At 41.8% G+C, this 25,868-nt stretch overlaps 1 protein-coding gene across 1 annotated transcript; it reads left to right on the top strand.

Moving 5' to 3' along the window:
- The first annotated feature begins 632 nt into the window (after positions 1 to 632).
- Positions 633 to 25,868, top strand: GLIPR2 (GLI pathogenesis related 2). The gene is made up of 5 exons (XM_040549437.1): positions 633 to 930; positions 12,539 to 12,647; positions 14,768 to 14,871; positions 23,202 to 23,279; positions 24,318 to 25,868. The coding sequence occupies exons 1-5, from the start codon at positions 918 to 920 to the stop codon at positions 24,476 to 24,478; spliced, it is 465 nt and encodes a 154-aa protein (XP_040405371.1). The 5' UTR covers positions 633 to 917; the 3' UTR covers positions 24,479 to 25,868.

Here is a 25,868-nt window from a genome sequence, read left to right as displayed (position 1 = left end):
ACTATTGACCTGACGTTTTTCTGTAACGAAGAAAAGAAGGAAGTAGGAAGCACATAACTGACTTATTACTTGGAGAGATGCAGCACTTCTGAATTAAAAAATAAATAAATAAATCAAAGTAACATCTCCACACCCAGCAGTTGAAATGATAGTTAATATTTGTCAGATTAGCGTGAGACGTTTAGATGTAATATGAAGGTATCAGTGGTACAGCCTGTAGTGTGCTTGCACAGATGAAATAAGGCATACGAACATCAAACTCTTTTCACAGAAATAAATAAACCAGCATCACGATTCCTGCTTACCCTGAAGAATCCTATGCTGCATCTTACTAATATCTTCTACACATTGTTTTAGCAGTGCAGAGAGTTCTTTTCATAGTCATAAAATGTAGTTAAAGTCCCGTGTCACTTGCCTATTTTAACTTTACATGCAATAACTTAGTAAAACTTTAACGAGTAATCAGCTGTATGAATTAACCCCGTGGGTTATGCCTGTTATGCCAGCATAATTATTTGTCAGCAGATTATTTTTTTTTTTCCACAGCATACTCTTATCAGGAAATAGTCCCTATTACTAAACTGAATCGGTATGTGAAACCATATGGTGTTTTTGAGCTGCATGGTTACTGTGGAGGCTACGCAGCTCCTGACCCTAAACAGAATCTTTTTAAGAAAAAAAAAAAAAAGCAGTGTCCCTGTTCCTTATAAGGCAGGGGCAGGCTTCCCCGAGCACTGCGAGAGGGGCGGTAACGGGTTATTTCAGCAGAGCTCCTCCAGCAGAAGTCGCAGCAGAGTGAAGTTGCATTGAAATTACGAGCCCTTCATCCCCGGCGCCGAGCAGAAAAACTCCATCAAGAGAGGAGACATCAGGTGAAATAAAAAAACAAAAAACAAAACACATCACACAACTTGATCATGGGAAAATCAGGTGAGGAAATGCTTCTGTGCAGTTGGCTGCATGTTCTTACAATGGCATGGCTCGGTTTTGTGCTCCGAAAGCGTTCCCGAAGCATTAGTGGCTTTTCTCTGAGCAGGCTGCTTTCATTTGTGCGTGTTGCAGGCTGGGAGGAGCATTCTCTATGACACGGTGAAACAGGACCGTTACATTAAAAAAAAAAAAAGAAAAAAGAAAAAGCAACCCCACCAAACCTGCAAAATGTAGAGGTTGTATTATAAGCCTGATAGCATTAATAATGCTTTGTGTGTAGCTGCCTGACAAAACTTCCTGTGCTGCAGACAGTCCACAGACTTGCTGGCTTGGAGAGAGAAGCTTTTCATTGCCATTTCTTTCAGGAGGATTTAGATTTAAGCTCTGCTTACACTTTAACCAAGTGTAGGCTGGCTGGGCTCAAAAGTTCTTCCCCAGCTGTGCAGATTTTTGTGAAGATTTTTTGTTTCTGCTGGCTGTTGGTTGCATTATCACTTGCTCATCGCTGTCTGTGGGCCTGGGTCCTGCGTTCTGTGTTGGAGAAAACCCCTCTGAAGCTGCCTTAGAAGCTGGAGACCTTAAAAAGGGAGAGTTCACGCCCCAGGGCTTGGTCCGCCCTTGTCCCGTTAGAGCCGCGAGCAGTTCCCCTCGAACAGAGACATGCCTAGAGCCTGGAAATCTGTGCTGATCTTTTGAAACTGCTATGAAACTGGACGGTTTATTCTTGTTCTTGTGGTTAGGATGTTATTTCTGTAACTAGTCAGAGCCTGGTGGCATGTTATCTACCTGTCCTTTCATAAAGAGTACGTGTGGGACATGCTCGGTAAAATCCACTAAAAAAAATCTCAGAAAATTCACCTAAAAACACAGGGAAACTTGAGGAAAATCAGTGTGAGGGTAACACTCTGATGGGCCCCAGCATGGGTGTGTTGAGGTTTCTTTCTTTTTCCTTTTTAAAGGTCAGCAGCCATATGAAGTCTGAGCCCTCTGAAAACGTGGCTGTTGCAGGGCTTGCTCTTACTGCCCGGCATGTGGCGGCAGTCTGACAGCCAGCCCAGGCTTAGCACCACATAGCTGCCAGTGTGCAGGCTTGGCCCCATGGCCTGCAGTCTGCGTGTTTTCAATTGGGTTAGGATTAGTAAAATTACCTTACAACCTTTTAAATAACTCAAGTCGCTCAGAAGTACCACGTTCAGAAGTTCCTTGCTAGTGGCATAAAAGGTACAAGTGCCAGATACGCCTAGCATCCCTGTGCTACGTTAGCAAAGTTGGTTGGGCAAAGACAGTAGAGACTTGATGTGCCCCTCACAACCCCAAACAGATTATAATCTCTTAATTTTAATGCCCAGTCTCTGCAAATTGCTAATACAGTTGTAAGGCAATTGCTGTCTTTAGCTATTAGCCCTGCACACCAGTTCTCTGTTTCAAAATTAGGAGCAAAGGCAGACCAGAAATTCCTTTCACAGAGGCTTGGGTATTGTTTCCTTCTCCGAGAAGTTATACAAATAGAGCTTAAGATCTAAGTACATTTTAACTTTTTTTTTCTCACTTGTGTCATGCTTTTTCAAATCAATGGCAAGCTGGGTCCGGGTTGCTGCCTTTGAACTGTATGAGGTATTTTTTGGATGGACCACAATCAGAGGTCCTGTCCTGACAATTGGTTCATTGACTAAATCTGCCCTTTTCACCGCCATGAAGTCTCTAAATTCCTGTCTGAGATTGTTCGGTGTTGTTTGCCTTTGAATGGGTGAAAGCAGCTATTAGGAAGAGTACAGCGTCCTCTGTGTTTTGGGTAAAACATTGCGTCTTCCAGCCGTGGTACTACTGAGGACACACAGCAGGCTTAGGAGATGTGGGCAGGTTTCTCTGTACTGGGATGTGTGGAAACATAACAGCTTGGGACCGGTCTGACCTCTTGGTGACATCCAAAGAGTGCATGCTCCTCTCCTGGATCAGAAAGACTACAGCAGAGATTACCTGAAAGCATAAATTTAGTGAATAATTCATGATTTGTGAATTAGAGCACCCCTAATTCACATAAACTGGGGGCTCTCTATTTTAGAATAAATGTCTTCAGAGCAGTTTCTTTACCTTTGTATCTTTGGTGAATTTATCTTGAGATCCTAAGTGTCCCCAGGCAGATAAATCCTGCTGCTTATAATCTCAGTTCCTTGCAGGAATTTTGATAATTCTTTGTAAGTATTGCAGCCAGATTACAGACGTAGCAGTGTTTTTGCTTCACTTAATAAGACTGAGCGCTGGAAGACATCAGTACCTCTGACTCAGCTTCCTTGGAAGCTGCGGGCTGCTAAAACCAAGTGCATACTGAAACTTCCCCATCAGACTCAGAAAAATGCTTCCCATGGAGACAACTTTTGCAAACACTGAAGCAAAACACGGGGACCCCCCTCTGTCCTCCCACTGGTCTTCTCTTTTTACACAGCATTTGGGCTAGCAGGTGGTGCAGGCTCCCCTCCCGTGAGATCTCAACCCCCTCCCAAAAAATATTGGTGAGCGTTTTCAGCAGGAAATGAGCCGATGGTGAGCTGGCTGCTCTTTTTGTTGGCGTGCTGCTACGAGCCTCGTCACGGCACAGCTCTGACCCCCGTGCAGCTGTGCGCGGAGGCTGGGGTCCCGGAGCAGCCATCGGCCCGGAGGGGTTATCCACAGCAGCAGCTGCCAGCCCTGCTCAGGAAGGCAGCTGGCTGCCAGAGCCACTCCTCCGCACTGGGATGGCTGGGGAGGTGGCAGAGAGAGGCTGTGGAAAGTCTCATTTCTTCCATTTCCCCTCCGGGAAAGGGATCTCGCCCCCTTCGCCCTCTGAAATCCCAGCAGAGGTGATGGGGAGGGAATCAAGTGCTCTTTGACTCCTGGCTGCGGGGTGCAGGACACTCAGACAAAGAGAAGAATGGGCTCAGTAAATATTGGGTATCTTTTTTACAGTGTTTGGTTTCCTTATTTTCTTTCCTTCCCCCCCTCCTGCCACTGCAAATGTGGGTGGGTCTCCAAAGGGGTGGCTGGGAGTTACCCACTGTGCCGCGCGTTGAGTCAGTGAAACAATAAGCAAGGGCCACAAAGGGGTTCCAATAACAAGAAGAGAGATATGAATCAAACTCAGTGCAGTTTTTCCTCATTGCCTTTAGGCTTCCCAAGAAGCATGTGCTGTTTTTTAGCTTTGAAGATGCATATTTGGAGCAGGGTAAAAAAGGGGTGTTCGGTTGATCTGAAGGGAAAGCTTGCACTCAGCATCTCGGGAGGAGACAGCTGCAGCAGCTCTTAACAAAACCTCAAGTATCCTAGAGAAATGACCTGTTTGCTTTCTGAGAAATGTGATACTTGCAGACTGACAAAATGACGATGCATTTTGTGTTGGCTGGTTTTGCAGGACCCGTGGGGATGGAGGAAATAAATGCCTAAACTGCAAGTAACCAAGCATGCATGTTTGGTAACACTGGGGCATTTGCAGAACTTGTGATTAATGCAAGTTACTGGCTGTTTCTTTTTACATCCCAGCTGAATTGGAGGAGTAGTAGGAAAAGGGCCCTTCAAAAATCAACCTGATTCAATTTAAAAAGTCATACTTCTCCAGTTTTTGTGTGTAGATGATGCTAATTACTCAGTTCAAGTTCGGTGAATGAGAAATAGAGGAAACTCTGCCAGGAAGGCATCAAGCTTTAGCAAACAATATTCAGGGCCTAATTTTTATAATCGTAGTTTAGGCAGAGGAGAAGGCCGACAACTGGCCAGTGGCGCAGCAGCCATCCCTTGTAAGAGTGGTTACTCCTGTTTGCTGCTAGATTAGTCGCCTTAGCTCCTGGTGTTCAAGGCAGATAAGCACCAAAACAAGCATGAAGTGGCTCACAAGGAATGAGACAGAATAGGATGGTCTCTATTAACAAAGATACCTACCGAGGTTTCCCATGCCATGCTGCTGCACATCAAAAAGCATCAACCCTCCTTCCTGGATCCCTCAAGAAATCATTCTCAAAAATAATTAAGCATGAAGAAAACTTTTATTACTGAAAATCAGTGAAAACATTCAACATAAGACCTCATTTTCTTTAAACACTACAACTGTTAGTTTCTATCTTGTTTGAATTTGAATTTGCCTTGGTTGCTGCCCTGTGTACGGGAACCAAAAGTAAGAGAAAATGAGTCTCTTGATTGTAACTGCTGAGTCGTTCATTGCCTATCTCCACAGGCCAGCAGAATATTTCAGATAGCTGTTTTGGTAAAGGCCATTCTGTTCTCCAAAAGATTAGCAGAAGCATATCAACGTTGTGTTTTTACAGACAGACATAAGCAAGTTCTGGCCAGTCTTTGAAGGTCTGAACAGAAACTGTGTCTGAGTCAGGCTGTGTGGCCCTGTGAGGAGGAGGAGGCAAGGCCAAGCCTGTGGCTGACAATTCTCATTCAGAACTGGCCCACGTGCAAGCAGGCATGAGCCTGTAAGAGATGGCAGTGGCTGTGGGTGTTTTGAGGGAAGACAACATGGACCTAGTTAAGGCCACCACAAATATTAATTAGTATTATTCTGTGTTGACTGAACTGAAGTTACCAAAGTGAACCTTGGCGTTCAACAGAAATCGTGTGGGCTTTGCCTGGTCTCAGCTTTAATTATATTTGTTACAGAGCTGTATGAAGTGGTTAAGTTAACTGTCCTTCTGAAGGTTTGCAATGCCACCGTTGTAGTGCAGGGGTTTGGAAGCGATCTTCTAATTCACATTGTGAGGGCCACGTCCAGGCAGCTTTTGGAGATCTCCAAGGAGGAGACCCCACAGCCTCTCTGGGCAGCCTGTGCCAGTGCTCCATCCCTGCACAATGAAAACGTGTTTCTTGGTGTTCAGACCACAACTGTTCTTCTATATCTTCTGTATCACAGCTGTATGAGGACTTATGACCATGGCGGGTATCTTCTCACAAACTACTCTCATGTAGCACGTTCAAATGAGTTAGGGGCTTAAGAGTGTTGTTTATTGCTGAGGAGCTGGGTATCATGTTGCAGTCATGCAAACCCAGTGGCTGAAGCTCAGATTAGGTAGTAGGGAAGTCTGATTTCTGGTATTGCTCACTAGTGAATACAATCACACCTTATTTCTTCAGAAAGTACTGTAATTAATAACTCTCAATAAATAGGACGTCGGGGAGAGAAGAAGAGAAGAAATGAATAAGATTGCTTCACTTCCTCCTCCTGCATAGTGTGATCAGTAGGTTGCTTGGGGCTTTGGTTTTCAAACCATGTGTACCCTAGGAATTATGTCCAATTAGATTTAAGAATATAAGGCCTTATTAATGAGAGGGTCTCAGCCTTTTTAAAGGGTTAGCAGTTTACTCACTAACTGTCTATCAAGGGTTGTGCATGTGTGTCATGATTACAATATTAGTGGTCCTCTATAGCAGAATAGTGGTAAAAATAATGCTCTCTGATTATCTCTCATGCAAAGCCAACACTGGCTTCTCTAGGTTTGATGAGCAGTCATTTACAGTCTTAGGCGTGATGACCACTCCATTATTGCAGCTACTTGGTTGTTGAAAGGTTTGCTGGTCTCGTTATTTGGAGGGGAGAGGGGCTCCAAGCAAAGCACTTCTCCTCCCGCGTCACTCTCCCCCACAAAAAATGAAAGAGAGCTTTGTTTTGTCGGTGTTCAAGACTGATTAGCTTCGTTATTTTTTTTAAATATCTCAGAAGGCTCCACTGCTTCTCTGTGCTGTGAAGTTTCCCGTTTACCAGGTGTTCCTTTTTAATCAGTAGAGTCAATTGCCTAACAGTTTATAAAAGGCCTTAAGTGAGGAAGTAATCAGCACTGTCTATTATGGCAAGAATAGGATTTGCAATCAAACAGTGACATGACTAATGTCATTGAAACATTATTACAGCAGTGATTTCATATTCTCAGGCAATATACCTCAAATTGGGAATGGGGGAGAGGGGGAGCAATGTGTTACATCACACAGCACAGGTAATGCAAGGTTATTAAGCTGCCAGTTTGCTGTAGAGGAAACCTGGATAATAAAATGAGTGGGGAGTGTGTCCATCAGATTCAATTTACTCGAGCATCTTACTGTTGTCCTGAAGCTCATCCCAGTGATAGGCAGGGGTGTAGCAAAATTTAAGACATAACTGAGTGCTGAGGGGCATCAGAGAATCTTCTCCCTGAAGTGGGATCTCCTGAACTGAGGGGAAAGCTATTTTGAGCAGACTGATTAAACACAATGAAGTTCCAGGAAACTACTCTCATTCAAACTTGTGTCTAATTATAAACCCCAGTTCTTTGCAAGCCCTTAAGCAGTATTTTCTCTGCTAACTCGAAATAGGATAATTCAGGTTGGAAGGGAAATAGGGTACCAACAACTATGGTATCCCCCATAAAGGCCCATTGTATGGGATGGAGGTGTTGCCTCTTTATTGTATCCTTGGTTCAAAGGTATAAAAGAAAACAAAGAAACCCCACCCAGGATATAATGGTTTTTGAATATGGTATCATTTTCTTTCCTTCCCTTCAAAACGTATATATGATTTCATTTCCTCTATGTGTTTCCAAGCAATCAGACAGTTTTGTTAGAGTACAGGGGAGTTTGGCACAGGAGGATGTCAGTTTTTTTTTGGTTGGAAGTGATGTATGAATTGGCATGTCAGATCCATGCTCCCGAATGATGTATTTAGGAATAGCTTTAAGGACCAGTCTGTGGAAACACTTTTATCCCAGATGGGGAGCAAGAAGGTGCAGTCAAACACATGCAGTAAGAGACATGAAATATTTGGTCTTCATGGCTTTGCAGAGGTGAACCAGCATAAAACCACTATGGAGCATCTGTGTCCTCAAATCAAACCACAGTCAAAATGCAACAGAGGTGCAATTGTCTTCATTTAACCTTTCTGATGTTAATTAAATAGCCATCATTTCTCCATTGAGAAGCAGTGTGCTTGTTGTGTGAAAGACTCAGCTGTGGCTCATTTCTAGAGAATGGTTTCAAGTGAGGACAAATTTCTGATAATAAGTATACCAGGTCTCTTAGGTCTAGGTGAGAATGTGGTCATTGGCTGAGGTGGCTTTTACTTAAGAATTTTGTTTGTTTGCTTCCAATCTGTTAATATACTTTGAGAAGTTTGTCAAAATAGAGTTATCCTTAGTTATCTGGGTGGGTAATAAAGGAATTCTTCATATAAAAACTTTGTAGTTCCTAAAACTCCTAAGAAATTTTCTCACAAAGCTGTTGAGCATATTAAAAACTGTATTTGCTGCACCATCTTTCCACACTCCATTTCTTCTGTCAGAGTAGAGCAGTTCTGTACAGTCAAGGGGGACTGAATAGATTTCATTCTTAAAGATGAGATATACTTGGTCTGTAAACAGTTACATTTTATGTTTTTTTGTTTTTGTTTTTTTTTGTCCACTTTGTGTGTACTCCATGTATTCTGACACTTGACTTCTTTCTGCCTGGATCATTAATGTTCCTCCCTGTGCTCTGGGCAGGAAGGAGTGTTGAAATAATGTGCAGTATTCTGGGCAATATGAGTCACATCACCAAAGTTGTTGGTATCAGTTTCTTTGCATTTACCTCTTCCCAAAAGAGTGGGTTCTTTGAAGCGTTTTTTTCATCTGCCTTCAGAAACGTAGTTCTAGCTGCTACATGACTACCCTTCTAATTAGTTATTTTGGGGCAAAACTGAAAGTTGAGGTCACTATCTTTGTTTACCTGCAGTGCACACACAGAGTGAAAGGGTGAGGTCTATGTCATGGTTCAAAGATATATTGAGATAGGCATTTTGGTATGCTTCTGGGGAGGATTCTATAGGAGGTCCATTTCTTGTTGACTCTGTTATGTGTTAATTATCTGAAGGCAAAAAGAAAAACTTAGTATCTATGCAAAGTACAAAATTGCCGGTGAAGATTAACCCATAAACAATAGGGCAAAGAGCACTGAGAAGACGATGATACTTCTAGAAATTGACACCATGCTCTTTCTTGAATCACTGCGGTGGATACTTAGCCATTAAAAACGTGTCTTTTTTACTACTCAAGTGTATGCTTGGCATAATGCTGTGGGCCCTGAATTGTGACATAAGGGCTACCCACAGAATATCTGTTGTGTAGGTATTGGGTGGAGCAGTTTTGTGTTTGTATTTTGTGAAATATTTTACTGTTAACTTTTCCCCATGTCATCTTGCAAGACCAGTGGAGTAGGTCCAGCTGATGGCTGCAGAGGTGATATAGAGCAGCCAATATCACGGAGGACATGTTCAGATAACTTGCTTCTGTTCTGGTGGCCAAACAAAGGGGAGAGCAGAGCAGGAGAAGACAAGGTTAAGAGAAGAGGCAGGAAGGATTCAGGCATGAAGAGCACTTCACCTGAGAGAGGTTGAGTAGGTTGGCACTGCTTGGAGGAAGGAAAAGAATGGTGAAATATAATACTCGGGGAAATAAATCTGATGGGAAAAGTCAACCTAGATCCCTCTGCATACTTTTTCAAACAAAGTAGATCAATGAACCTGAAAGTCCAAAAAGCCTGCAAGGTGTGCTATACTACAAGGTGGTCTATACTACATCATAGCCTGTAAATTCGTTGTCATGTGCTGTCATATCTTAGGCAATGCTCCAGGGGAATCTAAAACAGAGGTAAATATTTGAATAACGAGAAACAAACAACTGTAGCTAATAGCTTTAATTGTTTTATCTATTAAACCGTGTAATGATTCATGTCCAAAAACAACTTCCTGGCAGTAGGAAATATTTTTTTCTAGCAGCTTAAGCTGCCTATGTGAAGGGAAAAAAAATACATCTCCAGAGCTGCTTGGGAAGCTATTCGCATTTGGGTGGGAGCCTGAAAACTCCCGTTAACTCTCACTTTTAATATCTGGCTTCTCAGTGTATGGAACATTGATTAAAATGGAAAAACTTAACATGTCTTCCAGAACAAATCTGAAATGTATTTGGCAGTTGGGCGTCCCTCTCCACGCTTCAGAGCACAGAGGAGAGGCAGTGGAGAGAGGGAGGTGGTTAGCACATGAGCTTGAGTCACTGTAGATAAGTGTTTATATAGCAGCCACCTTTAGGGAAGGGAAGGGAAGGGAAGGGAAAGGCCCCTAGGCACTGCAGAGTGGTGTCTGCTATAGCTGGAAGAAACTGTCTTTTTTTTTTTCCATGTCTTGTTGGTCTTTTGTAGATCAAAATGTTAGCACAGAGCTGGATTGTGCAATGTCTGTTAGTAGATGGACTGACATTTGAAAAAGGCTGCATTTCAGTTAATTTCAAGCTTTTTTTTTCCTAGAGTTTGAAATTTTTTATTGTAATCAAAAACAAATCACTTGAATAAAACCATTCATACTTGCAGGTCAGATTGTTTATCTGCTATTTAATGCTGAGCAAATGAGAAATTAAGTCTAGGCAATAACAGCCACAAACTCAAAGATGGTTTTGTGCAGAAAAAAAAGGCAGCCTGGATGTAACTGTGATGCATGGGATGCAACTTCCAGTGCTGTGCATTTCAAATTCTCTGATTTGTGGGCTATCTTAAAATGTCCCTGCTAGAAGGACAGACCCCTGCACCAGTGAAGTTAAGTCAACTGTAGGCTTGCTTTCCTCAGTAACCTGTGGTAGATGCGTTAGAAATAGGCCATGATGCAGCAGATAAGAGGTTTAAGATCCTGGCTCAATAGCATCAGCGAGCTGTGAGCAGTGGCAATAAGGATGATGGAAGAGTTTTGTTAGCAAGGGGTGTGTGGGTGCTTACACACTGAAGTGGGTGTGCCTGTTTTATTTGAGGGTATGCAATTTGTGACACAAAAGTGAAGGCAGACCTAAGAGGAGGAATGTGGTGGGCAGACCTCATCTCACTCAACAAGATTCCTATTGCTGAATTCTCAGCTGTCTTATGCCAACAAACTTTTTTACCAAAAAAAAAAGTCTAGCCCGAAAACATGTTGATGCAGAATATATTAGGTCTATGCCCACAGCACCACTTTGGTCCAGAGAAATGGACCAACTCAATTCCATATTCTGTTCAAAAGTTAAAAGGCACTGAGTGAGACAGTAATGGCTTTCTATGTGCATTTGGACATTGAGATTACCTTAGGTCACCATATTATCTTGAAGCTGTTTTTAAAACTAGCGAGAACTCTGGCAACAGCTAAAAGTGTGAGTGTGGGTTGGATAATTACCTTAGAAAAGCATTGCAAGAGCAGTATATGCACACTGACAGCTACACTGTGGGAGAGTGCATCACTACAAACAAGAGAACAGAGTACAAGCTAATAAAGGAGGGGATGGGTGATTATAGTTGTTAAAATCGAGCAATGAGGGAAACTTGAGAAAACTAAGGTTAATAACAGGAATAACTTTCTAGTCATGAGATCTATCTGGGCTTTGAAAATATCTTACAAGGAAAATGATGGGAGTCCTTCTAATTAGGACTTATTATCTAATTAGGACTTACAATTATGATTATTAAGATTTATAGAATATAGAATTATAAAGCTGATACTAAATATGTCAGAAATTATGTCACAAATTGCATTAATAAATGTAGAAACCTGTATTACAGTAAAAATGGAGTGAATACTAAAATATCTCTTGGTCTGTTCGGAAGCTTCAGCAGTACATAAAAGTGAAAAAATACTTCTCTGTCTGTCCTGATACCCTACTTCAGGTTCCAAATCTCTCTTGATGCAGGAAATTCCACCAGATGACCAATTCCAGGGAAGATTATTAGATATTTTTTTTTTCCTGAAACTTAAAAAAAAATCAGAAAGGCAAAAAAAAAAAAAAACACAAACCACACGAAAAAAAAAAGAGAGAGAACACTGCCATCAAAGTGAATCACACCTGGTTTGCTGCTGTGAGTTAGCACTTGTCCTCTGCCTGCTGCTGCTGAAATTCCCAGGCTTACCAACGGTACGAAAATGTTTTTGTTTTTTTTAAAGCTTTGTAATAAATTCAGAATTCAGATATTTACCAAATACAGTCTAGCACAGGGGATTAAAAAAAAAAAAGAAAAATCCTCCCCAGCAGTCATTTCCTTCGTTACCACCTGCTGTTTGTGACAATTATTCATCCTGAGCCAAACACAGGTGTATCTGGAGTGTTCTGTGAATTTGTGCTATGTAGTGCCTACAAAGAATGCTGTGTGTTTCAAAGCCTTTGCATACTTCTACACATTTTAATATCTCCATTTTATTTTGGGAGTGTCTTGACTGATACAAAAAATTCTTGCATACAGAGATAATAATTTGCATATTTAGTGTATCTCCTGAAAGGACTTAATCCTTGCTTACTCCGATTTCTTTGCAATGGCCATGCAGTGCATAGAGATCTTGAAATGAGAGTCAGTCAAACTAACTTTAAATCACCTTGCTGTTGCAGAAGGGAATGAGGTTCATGTTTTTCTTCAACATTTAGTGTATCTGTACCATCCCACTGGGAGTGTCTCTTAGAGTTCCTGGACAGAAGGCATTAATGGTTCGTTTCATCCTACTCGTAGGTAATGAGCATGGTATGCTCCTGTTTTTCAGTCCAACCTTCTCCAGCATCTTAGTCTACAGGGTATGTTTTTCTGTCTTCACTGATGTCTGTATTTGACAGACCTTTCCAATTTTTTGATGTGATTTCAGCTTCCAAACAATTTGCTGAAGAGGTCTTGAAAGCACACAATGACTACAGGAAGAAACACGGAGTCCCCCCATTAAAACTCTGCAAGAAGTTAAACAGAGGAGCCCAACAGTGAGTTCAGTCCTTTCTTTTCTTTAATGAGATTTGTCACTTTTACTGGCTAGGCTTGCCTGTGCATACTGCAAAAATACTTGCCTTTTGATATGCTGATATTCAATGAAAGCTTACTGGGTGGGAAGTGAAGGACCCTACTCTTTTTGTCTCCCTACCCAAATCTTTTCTTCCTTTCTTTCTCTATCACATAACACTGGCTAGTCACACAGGCACTTCTTTGGCCACAAGTGTGTGAATCTTCCTTGCACCCTCTTTGAGACATGGGCTGCATCTGCCTACACTCGTGTGTCTCCTTTGCAGAGGGTAGTTGCCTAAAACATGCTTCACCACCATCTCTGTCAGATGATGCACTGTTATCTGCAAAAGAACCTCTGCTGCTGCTGAAATAGTGCAGAAAAGAAGTCTTTCATGGTAGGAACTGATGACTGGTCTGAGACCGATGAAATCAAAGAGAAGTAATTTCAGATCAAATTGTCTGTCTTCCTTCCACAAAAGCAAAGTCAGTATAACATTGTTCCCTAGTCTGTCAGGAGGGACACACCTTACCTCTTCTCCAGTGCTGAGGACTGTACAAACTCCCTAATGTACAGTTAACATACAGCGGATCCACCCTCCTACTGTCTGATTTAAGACTTCCTTGCAGAAATTTTAGTCCACTACCGCTTTTCGTCTTTGCTGTAGATGTGAAAACCAGATTATTTCCTTTCCCTTTGGAGCAACATTTGGTCAAAGTAGTTTTCATGTAATCACAGAACAGTTGAAGTTGGAAGGGACCTCTGGACATCACCTGGTCATCATTTATTTTTTTTTTTCAGGCTGAGGAATAGATCTTCACAATACAAAGGAAATACTTGAAGGGGAAAATGATGACTAAACTATTCAGAATATAAATGTCTTCACATAATAGCTAAAGACTGGTCAGCTTGATCACTGCAAATGTGACGTCTCATCTCCCATTAGGCTTTCTACCATAACTCTGCAGAGTTCTCCATGCTGGCTGGCCGGGAGCCAGAGAAGCTGTAGTGTTTCCAGAACCCAATTTATTGTCTCAGCATAGTGTCACGCTCTGTCATGCAAATGCTACAGTCCCCTCATGCCCAGACCAGAAATCCCTACCAGGTGATGTGCTGTACAGCGCACCATGTACATGGCTTGTTGATGTGCCCTCTGGCAGCAATCAAAATCTAATTCTGTCCTTTTTCCAGTTTTTGAGACACCGCGATAACTAGATGCAGTATTTCTGGAGAATACCAGTGACGCATCTGCATACCTATGTAATCTTCTGAGTTTTTCTTCCTGTTCTTCAGAGGCTTGCTTTGTTCCCATTTTTCATGGTGCCTCACAATGAGGAAGAGATTTCACTGACTTGTCAGCCACACTTCTTGTCTCTTCAAACTTTTACCGATGGTTTGAACGAATCAATTTATATGAATAGTTCAGATTATTTCTGCCAACCAGGCATTGCTCCACATTTATCTCTAAGTGTGCTGTTGCCCTTCCTGGGTATTTTTAGGTCCTTCTGGAATTCCTCACAATCCTCTCCGGTCTCAGCTGACTTTCCTCACTGGGGCGAGCAGCAGTAGGAAACCTTTGTTTGTTTGCTGCCTGTAACTTACTTATAAGGATTAAAAGCATGTTCGGAAACTGGTGTAATTGGTTGGTGGCAAGAACCAGAAATGTTTTGTTCTGAATAGCAGACATGAAATATCAGAAATCTCATATTTGTCAAGACAGATTGTGCATAATCTTAAATTCGAGGAAGAGCCTCACCTTTTCTTTTGGATATATCTTGTATCTTTGTTGGTAATTATCTGGTCTATCTCTGGTTAATTTGCTCTGTTTCTCTGCTTGTGTTGAAAATGGCCTATTTTCTACTACTTTCAGTCCCAAGAATTGAGGCAGGCTAAATAAATTGACTATTGGATCCGCGTTTTAGGATGAGTCACCCTCAGCAGGTGTCTGTTTATCTCTGACTGTAATGAAGCATAGGGTGATGATTTCAGACACAAGTCTCATGCTTCCAACTGCCTGATCTAGAGTGAATTAATCACCATCACCCTTTCTCTTGAAGCAACTTGGCTGTGGTCTGTGACATGATGTGTGGATTCCTTTGCTAGGTATGCGGAAGAGCTGGCTACCACGAGGGTCCTCAAACACAGCTCCGAGTCTGCTAATGGAAAATGCGGAGAAAACCTGGCATGGGCATCCTATGATCAACCAGGTAAACTTTCTTCTTCTCTTGCTGTCTCACAGACACTAGATAAATGGCCTGTTTCATGTACTTTGGGCTCAGGGCATGAATGAGCTGGTTGCAAAGGCACCCCCATTTCCTCTGCTCTGAAAAAGCAGCCACCGCAGCCCAGCCCATGCTGCATTGGGGACAGGATGCTGGTGTGCAGTCACCTGCGTGTGTGGAGAGCAAGAAACACACATAGGCACCAAAGGGGTAATGAACTCCTGTAGTGCTCTATGTCCCTTTGGATGTAGGGCTTGGTGGCTAGGCTTCTCTGTTTGTCCCAGACATGGCGTTACTTGGAGTGCTACTTCTCTGTCCCTGGCAGGAGAGAGGGAAGCTGTCAGTGCCCTGTTCTTCACCTTTATCCTTAGTTTGCCCTCGCCTAAGAAAGGGCTGACCACAGGCCAGCTGTGGTGAGGAAGATGGAAATGTGGCAATTGCATACAACACAGCAGTTCCTGTTCGTGGGGGCAAAAAGGTGAGAGGAAGCCAGAGAGGGAGAGGCAAGTGTATCAGGCAGCAGCATCTGGTCTCTTCTGCTCTGTCAGTAAACAGGCTCTGAACCTTTTTCCCTGCCTTTCTTTCTGAAGACAAAGTGCTCCATGTATTTTCTGATCATAAACGTAACACACAATTGACAGCTTTCGGTTTGGGTGCCCTAGGAGCTGAGATTTGGCCGTGCTGGCAGCCTGTGGTGAGCACTTAGAGTTGCATTCAGCAGGCTCTTCCCTCTTTCCTCCTCCAGTGTGCAGGGTTAACGCCCCTGCCTGCCGAGAGAGCAGGTGGTGTGTATTAAAAGTCACCACTTGCCTTCTTTTTTCCCATCCGCCCCTGGAATTCCCAGCACAGTCTAGAGGAGATTGAAGCTCATTTCTGCAGACTGTAGGTCCCATTTTAAGGGCCTGGCAATTTTAGGAACTGAGTTTCAGACCCAGGTCCCTGGGTTTAAAAGTTCCAAAAAAAAAAAAAAGGAACCACTAGGTTCCTTTGCAAGTGCTAGCTGTAGGCCCTAGTGGATATGTTTTCATATTGAAAAAGAAAAGCGGGGTGGAAAAATACAACTGGATCTACTAACATTTGGCATTCTGTCCATTGCGAGAGTCTGAGGCAAGACTTCAGAATAGCATGGGAAAACACAGATGTATGGCAAAATTTGCACAGTGCCTATGACTCACTGGCTGAGCTTACTTCTTCCTTCTTGTTTGCGTTAATGGCCTGTGCTTCTTCCCCCAAGGTTAAAGAAACAGGATTCACTTTCAGAGAGCTGGAAGAAAAATACACGAATCCTTCCATAAATTTTATAATGCCAGTCCTTTTCTGGATCGCATTTGTTTTCTTCTATGCACTGTTTCCATGCATAACTTGCCAATTTTGAACAATTTTATTGCTATTTGTTATCCGTGGGGTTGAGTGCCTTGCTAAGAAAATGAAGCTACATCCTCTTTTGTTCTGTTCTCCATTTCCTATGTAGCAGGATCATTCAGAGTATCAGAATGAGAAAACTAGTTCTTCAAAGAAAGTTGTTCCCCTCTCTGGGCTTAGTCTTCATCTCTGTGGTGCTGGTTCATTCTTCGTCTTTTTCTCATATAGTTCCCTTTGGATAGTTAATTTGTAGCCTGCTCAGTGAGGCTGAAATTTGTATTAGGCATCTATTCAAGGGCTTAACAAAGGGAGTCTGTGTCTTCCAGTTTCCTTCCCAGATAAAGCAAAACTCAATAAACCTACAGCATACTGTGTATTGTATTTAAAAAAAAAAAAAAAAAAAAAAAAGCGATCCTATTGTTTGTTTTGACTCTTAAGGAGTTCTGTAATAATGCCAGAAGATGTATATCCTGTTTCAGAAAAGATTTAAGATTTACATCATAAGGGCATTCTAGTCTGACCCTCTCCTGGCACAAGAATCTCTGACATTGTATTCAGGATTTTGGAGTTACATAGCCTAAAGCTGTAGCTGGAAATATGTTTATCCCTGTAATCCAAGAAATAGTTGACAGCTGTTTCCTCCCTCCAAGTCCTGCAGGAACTGCTCCGTGGCAGGCTTCTCTTTATCTATGTTCAAGTAAGTGAGCTGTCATCTGCCACTGATGCGAGAGACCACAGCCTGCCTTGGCAGCTGTAGTGTGTCAGGCTTCTTAGGATGCCTCGCGCCATTGCTCGCGTACCGGCAGGCTGAAGGCAGGCACTGAATTATTAAATTCCGGTTGGGGTGAACAGTGCCATGAAGAGTGTGATGTGCTGCCCCTGAAAACACTACAGCTGATGGGGGAGTTCGTAAGAGAAATTAACAGGTTTGGGTGATATCATGCAGTGATGGGAGGAACCCAGGTTTGGGGACAGATTTGGTCTAGTGTGCAGAGCAGTGCAGGTACCTTCTGCACTAGCCCTGCAGGTGCATGCTCTGACTCAGAAATGTTTCTGAGCATACCTTGAGGCATCTGTGGCTCTCTATTGCTCTCCAACACCAGGCTTATACAGTACTACTAATAAACGGACCCTCATGAGGAATGCTGGGAGTAGAGGACTACTCCCTAAAACTGTTTATCTAGTATCTAGATTCCCATCTAGATAGTTATTTTACTTCTGAGAGAAACTTAAACTCACCTCTCCTGCTTTCCACTCAGACTGGTGGAAGGGAGATTGTGGTAACGAAACCTAGAAAAATGATAAATGAAAGATATGAGGTTTGGGGTACCTGGTTTTTAAATAGATCTTGAATGTGACCTGTATGCTGTAATTTTATTAGAATGTTTTTAACAACTTACTCTGTGAGTTGTCTTGAAGATTTAAGGTTTCTTTGGTATAACAAGAGACAGTAAGGCTGGCCCCAGAGCAATTAAATGTTAATGAAGCCGAATGCAGTTGTTGGGCTGCCACAGCCTTGTGCCTTAATTCCAACTGGTAGTGAGGATGAGAGCGTGTTCCCAGGTGTGCACACACAGACACACACACAGCATGCACGTATGTATGCAGGTGGCCACACAGACCCACACAGATAGGTGCAGTCAGATTTACATGTACAGCACCAGTGGTCTTGTCCTGTCCCCCTTTCTGGCTGATCATGATGAAGGTCCACTATAATATATAGTGTCCACTATAATATTTATGTAGATATATATAGGAATATATATATATAAAAATTATACATGCATATAAAATATCTATTCTAAGAACGGATTGTTTAATATATATATACAATAAAACAATATATTTTTGCTAGCATAAAATAATATATTTGAAATATATATATTCCAGTAAAGGAAATCAAACTCATTTGTGTCCCTGCAGCAGCTGGGCTCAGACACCTAGTCTGCCCAGTAACTGCCCCTGGATCCCAGTCTCCTCAGTTGCTGGTACCCTGACATACAAACCCCTGAGGCTGCAGTCCCCCTCCAGCAGCTGGTACAGCCCATCTCACCCGTGCACCCACAGCTCCCCGGAGTCCTCTTGTCCCCGTGGCGGCCACATGCTTCTGCAGTGACTGCTCCACAAGGATGTGCCTTCCAGGCCACTTCAACTACACACCAGCTAGTCCTCTAGTGCTAGTGCTTGCACACCTGCAGCTGCACTTGCTCCAGTTGCTGGCACCACAGATACACGGTCCCCTCTGCCCTTGGTCTTTTACCAGTTGTTGGCACTTGACTCCCATACACATGCACATAGAATACAACTCCTCACCCAGAAAAACAGATATAAATGAAATTTAATAAGGCAACAAGACAGCTTGCTCTGATAATGTGCAGGGCATGGCCAGGCAAGAATATTGACCAGCAGCCTGTTTGCATGGGGTGGTCCCTTTTTCTCTCTCTCTCCTTATGTGGAACTTACACCAGGACTGTTAGTCCTATGTGTGACCCCAACCACCTGGGGCAGCTTGGGGAGCAGACAGATCGGCCATATTACTGGCTCTTAGCTTGGGTAAATGCTAAATGAACACTACTATGCTTATTCTGTACCTAGTATTGATCAGAACTATACTTGGGTACAAATTCAAGGATCTTTGCACCAAACTTTGTGTGATGTAGCTGTGCCCAGAGAGTCATGGTACTGACAAAACTCATCAGAGCGAGACTCAGCCTGTTCCAAAATGAGCAGCTGGTAAGTCTATCTGAGCAGGTCATCAGTTGGCTATCATTAGGAGAAGGGTGGAGTTGAGCCCCATTTCCATTGAAAAAGTGTTGAAACTGTAAATGTGGTTAACAGCGATGAAAACAGGAAGGATATTTAAAGAAAGAGCAATATACTCATTGGTTCTGCAAGTGGAGCAACGGAAGAGAAGCTGCAGCACTGACTGTAGGACAGATCTGGATGTTTTTGATAGAATTAAACTTCTGTCATTTCTGCTATAATCTGCAATGATGGGTGGGAGTGTGATTTCTTTTGTGTTTTTTTTTTTTCCTTCTTGAAACGCATTTCAAACAATCATCAGCCCATGTTTGGGGGGCGAAGAAATGGGAGTTGTTTTCAATGAAACATTCAAATGCAAGGTCAATCAATGGGCACTGAATATAACTGCATCACGTATCTTGTAATAACTTGAAATGGAAATAGTGGGGTCAGTTCTCCAAACCAGCATGTCTGAGGATGCAAGTTACTATCCAAGGGGCTAGGCTGAGCGCTCTGCTCCCCTGTGTTCTCTTTCTGTTCATTTTCACCACTGGGCTCATGGCAGTTTTCCCATAGTGACCTGTGTATCAGCAGTCATTTTCAAAGGTGGATTATTGCTTACTGCTCCCCAGGGGACAAAAAATCAGAAGAAAAGTACATTTAATCAATAGGTACCTGCCTGTCTTCTCATATGGTAGGAACTTTCACACAGGTACCCCCCATCTCCTGCAGAATCTGACAAATACAGTTCATCCCCTTCACTTCTGAGCCATGTCTTCAGCTTGATTTCAGGGCAGAGTCTTACACATGTTGCCTAGTCTTTTGGTCACCCTCCCTCTTGCCAGGAACAAGTCAGTCTTTAATTTCTCACAGCCTCTGATGCAATGACTCTTTCATTCAAGGATGACTGCAATACTGTGCAATGATAACCCGATCCTTCACTATCAGCCTCTAGACTTTCACTGCCTGCCTGCAGTAAGTTAGTTGCAAGCTTAACTGCTAAGGCTGAGAATTAACACATCATAACTTGTCTTGCATAACTGTGCTCATTATCTTTCATGTGCAGGACTGGGGTATTCTTACCTGATGTCACTGCCATCTTCCTTGAATTAAGGCATTACCAGATTTTCACACGATGGTATTCTTTACATTAAAAAAAAAAAAAAAAAGGCAGACAAAAAACATGGAGAGGTACTAAATCAGAACTTTCATGTGTCTTGCAACCTTTCTGTTATGCTGAGTTTCAGTTCTTGTTGCATGGAAACTAGATACACTTCTTAGAGCTACAGTAGAGAGCGTGGTGTTGACTTTCTCTTGACCTACTCTTTTTGCTCTGTATTAATGGATGGAGTGAAGGGCTGATAGCAGTGGAAATGCAGTGCTACATCTGTAAAAATTCATTTATGTAGTGTAGTTATTTAAGCACTTGTATGTACAAAGTGCATATGCTTTATAGGGTCTGATATGTCTGCTGTCACACTCTGTGCTTCTGTTTCACCCAGCTTGCCACAAACACATCTACATTTTTCATAGCTGTGAAGTCTGGTGTGGGACAGGATGATTGTTTGTTTTTTATCCTGTGTGTTTTTTATTTTCCCCTTGAATTGCACATTGATTGGTCTTTGCAAGTTTTTCAGCCTTCATTTTAGCTTTAGTGTGAGTAACAGATGAACAGATATTTTATTTGCATTAGAGACTTCAGCCATAAAACAGGTCTACAGGATTTGTTGTTTGGTGCAGGAAGAACAGAGAAAGTAGGAACCTGTTATTATTTCCAAAACATTTACTTTAGGAATCAAGAGAGGTTTTGCTACATTTTTATGTAGAAAATGTAAATAGACTTAGTAAGAGGACGCCATTCCTAACAAGCTGTGTGGTATGGATAAGCTCATCGTGCTTCCACAAAGCTTTCAGAGATGGCAGTTCATTCAATATTTTCTTTTCAGTGACAGCTCTGACAGCCAGATTGCCAGGTTAACGACGCCATCAGTTTAGCAGATTGCACTCATAAGCATCTGAAGTCTAAAGAGGTTAACAACTCAATGCCTGACTTCTTAAACAGTGCAAGCGCATGACTTTTTGCTGTAAAATAGCAGAACATGAGTCATTGTGGTTCTGCAGCCAGTAGTCCACCAGGGACCAGCATTCTTCATGGCAGTAGTCTTAACATCTTTGGCAGTTACGAGATGAACTGTCTTTGTGTCATACTTCCTGGAATGCTAAGCAGAAATTTCATTATTGAGGTAGCTCAAGGAAAAACCTGTCCCTTCTTCCCCCCCTCCATGTTTGACACAAGAATTTCCTAAGAAACAGTAATGGAAAAGAAGTAATGTCTGACCTTTGAGTGCACGGCATCTGCAAGTTATGCTCTGAGCTTCTGCCCTCTGTGCTGTCAGTTTGACCAGATTCATTGTGGATTATCAGAATCTGCTCTTGTCTATCGAATTCCATAATGTTTCAGCACAAAACAAGGGAGGATTGTTTCTTGAGCAAATGTCACAATTAGAGACCTATAGACAGTGCTATGCCACTGACCATAGTTGTGATCCCTAAATAACCGTGGTCAGTGAATACCTCTGAGGACACGTGCCAGTGCTGGACATAAGGATTTCCATGCAGTACCAGCTCCTAAACATGTATTTTTAATGTGTCTGCCTGTAGTACCCTGAGTTAGAGCACCTCAAAGTGGAAATCCCCCATGGCTCAAGTGCTGAGTAAAAACCATTAAGAATAAATGCATTTAGAAATTCAAAATATTAAATGCTGATGAAAACACAGAAAACTAAGGGATGTCAGGAGAGTCATTTTTCTTTGGTTTGCTTGGAGCTCTAAGGGCTTGGAACTCTTCAAACGCCTGGATCCACAGGTCAAAGGCCTCCTTTTTTTGCTCAGAAAACCTGGCAAGGTTTTCACTGAAGTCTTTTCAAATGTGTCCCAAGAGGGAGTGTCTGCTGAAAGTTGTATGTAGAAACCTAATGACAGGAGCACTCATCTAATATAGGGGAGGTGTGCCTTCACTACCTTCCAGGCTTAAAGTTACAGACAGTTGTGGGCAGAAAAAAAAAATGTATTAAAACCCAATGTGTTAAATTGCCAGACAGTTAAACATTTTGTTAAGGGCAAAACAGATTTCTTAGCCCACCAGATCCAAATGCTACGCCACACTGGTCTCTGTTGTCTGTAGGTTTTTCTAACTTCTACCCTGTAAAGTTTTAACTGCAGCCAAGAATTGGTGGTAGTATAGTGCTCTTCATTCTTTTCACTTCCTTCTTCCTTCCACGAGGATGACCAGAGAGCTAGAGCACCTCTTCTGTGAAGACGGGCTGAGAGAGTTGGGGTTGTTCAGCCTGGAGAAGAGAAGGCTCCGGGGAGACCTTACAGTCTTCCAGCAGCCTTCCAGTACCTACAGGGGGCCTACAGGAAATCTGGGGAGGGACTCTTTGTCAGGGAGTGTAGGGATAGGACAAGGGGTAGTGGCTTTAAAGTAAAAAAAAAAAACGGCAGATTTAGATCACCTACAAGGAAGAAATTCTTTGCTCTGAGGATGCTGAGACAGTGGAACAGGTTTCCCAGAGGAGCTGTGGATGCCCCATCCCTGGAGGTGTTCAAGGCCAGGCTGGATGGGGCCTTGGGCAACCTGGTCTGGTGGGAGGTCTCCCTGCACATGGCAGGGGGTTGGAACTGTGTGGTCTTTAAGGTCCTTTCCAACCCAAACCAATCTGTGATTCGTCAGCTCCATCCTACCTGAGGAGCACCTCACGACAGAGATCTCCCTGGACTGGGATGAGCTGTTCTGCAGCTGTCTCATGACTTGCCTGCCTGAGCTTTGAGACAGACTGTGCTGGCCACATAGTCCCTAGCACTTCAATGAAGAAACTGATGGACTGTGTTTGTGTCTACAAGCTGAGACGAACTCAAGTAACTGATGGCAGGAGATGGTTCACAAAAAACATTGGACTAATTATTAACCGTATAGCAACAGCTGGTGCAAAACAATATATACTTGGTAAGTAACATGTGCTACCGTGTTACCTGTATTTCAAAAACTTTGCTTCAGTAAAGGCTGTTTCTTCATGTTTCCAGAACTCGTGCCTTCAGTTGCACAGTTCTCACCAGCTATTAACAGAAGATCTTGCTGGTCATGCTGTAAGTGAGCTACTTTCTTGTGTTTATGTGACCTGTCATGATTCCACATTTCTTTTGTGTTTCAGGGAAGGATGTGGCTGACAGATGGTACAGTGAAATAAAAAATTACAGCTTTCAAAACCCAGGTTTTTCTTCAGGGACAGGTAAGTTCAGACTGAGCACTTTCTCTTCAAAAGCAAAGCTTTTATTTTAAGAAATTGGCTGCTTTGCTTGTTTTGATATTTTTCAAAAATCTACCTTATTCTTAGGAAAAAAAAATATTAGAATTTCCCCTGTTTTTTATGTTAGAAACTGACAGAAGGGTAAAAGAAAACTGTGAGAAATAAGGAAGTAAGCGAAATCTGTTTTTTTTGTTTTTTTTTTTAATATATTGTATTTTTCCTCCAACTTCAAAGTTCTTAAAAAGCAACTTATTTTTAAGGCAAATTAATTTGTAAATGCCACTGAATTGGAATCATGTAGATGTCTTACTAAATGTACTGTGCTGTTGTTTACATTGACACATCTTCTACCAAGCTGCATCACTGCAATCACAGAGATTACTTCAGCTATAGTTTGGAGAGCAGCCACAGGTCATTGATTGCATATTGACAATCCGGTGTTGAATGAACATTGTCCCTTGAATTAAGTAAGAGATATGCCCAAGCTTGTCTGAGATGAAGAAAATCTTGGTTTTCGCCCATGGTACTCGTCCATGTACAGGGGGAATGACTGATAACACAGCTTGGGGGTGACTAGTAGAGCTAGGCACAAGAAGCCACAAAAGACAGTACTAGTTTCAACAGTTGCGCATGCAGGCAGGATGAGGGAAGATGAGGTGGTAGAACTGCTGTTCATACTGCAGGAAGTAAAAAAACATGATGTCTTTGTGGAGTTTTATGTCAGATATTCATCAAACTATGTCTTTCATGATTCTCTTACAAGGTATTCTTGTTTGGGAATAGGATATGGAACTGGGAACACTAGAGTGGAACCAGATGAAAGCAGGCTTTTTCAAGACAAAATGCTAGATGTAGAGGTTTTGTTTCGTTTTGTTTTGTTTTTCACACCTTCAGTTTTCTCTCCTGTTAGAGAAAAAAACAGTTTCGTAGTCTCTTTCTCCCCACTCTCCTCCACACGTTTAAAGGAATAGTATAGATTTAGCACCTAAAATGTCTGCATGTATTTCTCTCTTTCTTCAGGCCACTTCACAGCAATGGTTTGGAAGAACACAAAAAAGATGGGAGTCGGAAAAGCATCTGCTAGTGATGGTTCTACATTTGTGGTAGCTAGGTACGATCCAGCTGGAAATGTGGTAAATCCAGGCTACTATGAAGAAAATGTCCTTCCTCCAAGAAAATAACTTTTTTTTTTTTTAAAAAAAAAAAAGGTAGTGTATTGTTTAGCGACAAATGAACCTAGGTTTGGACTTAACAGTGTTTGAAATGAAGTACAATTCAATGACATTTCCTGTTTGATACTGCTGTTCACCTCTCATTACAGAGGAAGCAATTACATGTTGCTTGAGTCAATCTACACATTAGGTCCCTGTTGTTTCTGAGGGGGCTGCAGTTTATCTGAGGATGAAGTATACGCAGTATTTCTGAAGGGTAACAGTTTATAAGTTTTTCTTTTTACCTTTTTTTTTTAATATTTTGCATGAACTCTGCATCAGCATGTGAGTAAGCACATGTTGAATGTCTTTTTCTTAACAAGCAAATTTGTAGCTTTGTGTAAACTGAAGATACCAGCTTGTAATTATATCATGTATTTCAAGTTTTCCAGTATTCATTAATAACTGTAAATTCTTTGCTCTCTCTGTACTTCCTGCTACTGTGGAGTCAGCTCTCTGCACATGAGATGGAACATATGCAAAGCCTCCCATATGAAAAGTACATGTATAAAATGTAGGGCAATTCAGACCTGTATGTTTTCATTAAAAGGATCTCAGAGAACACTAAAATATTGCTGGCAAAATTGTATCCATCAAGCAAGCTGTAACTAATGTGTGACCAGAAAGCTACTAGAAGTGTTTAAATCCTAGCTTTATATTTTAGGTGCTAATATTTAAAATTTGTTTCAGATGAAGTATATTTCAAGCTCAAACCCATCCTACAGTTTACAGTATGTACATTGTCTTATAATCAAATTGTTTACTTCCCTTACAGAAAAGCAAGGTAGTGCCTTTTTTCTTAGATGCATAAAATAATTTTCTTTTGGAGAGCATCTAGGATTTTATTTCTCAGTAACTAATTTTTATTTCCTAGGGAATATCTTTTGCAGGTATCATACTATACAGACAATAACATTCCCAAATCATAATTAAGAAACATTTGCTCTTAGTTCATATCATTCAATAACAGCAGAAATATGTCATGCTGGATAGATGCCTTGAAAAAAAAAGCATATTTAATTTCTTTAAAAGAAAGCAAACAAAAATTCTAAGGACACTTTTTTTTCTTTAAAAATGTGGATTGGACACTTTGGCCAGATTCATATATTCTACTTTAATTTGGGGTTTTCTTTGCTATGTAAATGTTTCATTTGACTTCTTCTGAGATTCTGTATCCCAGAATTTGGTTCATGAAGAGTGCCATTGCAGAAATACTTTTTGTTTACACAGTTGTAATAAACTGCACTGTTACGGCTTGATTATATGTCACTGTGATGCTGTATATTATAAACTTTTTGCTGTAACCAAGAATTTAACACATACAATGAACATCTGAAAATTAAATATTTTTGAATATGAA

Source organism: Cygnus olor, chromosome 2 (genome assembly GCF_009769625.2).
Source record: "Cygnus olor isolate bCygOlo1 chromosome 2, bCygOlo1.pri.v2, whole genome shotgun sequence".
NCBI lineage: Eukaryota > Metazoa > Chordata > Aves > Anseriformes > Anatidae > Cygnus > Cygnus olor.
Note: the sequence above shows the minus strand (reverse complement) of the source record. Positions and strands in the feature narration are given on the sequence as shown.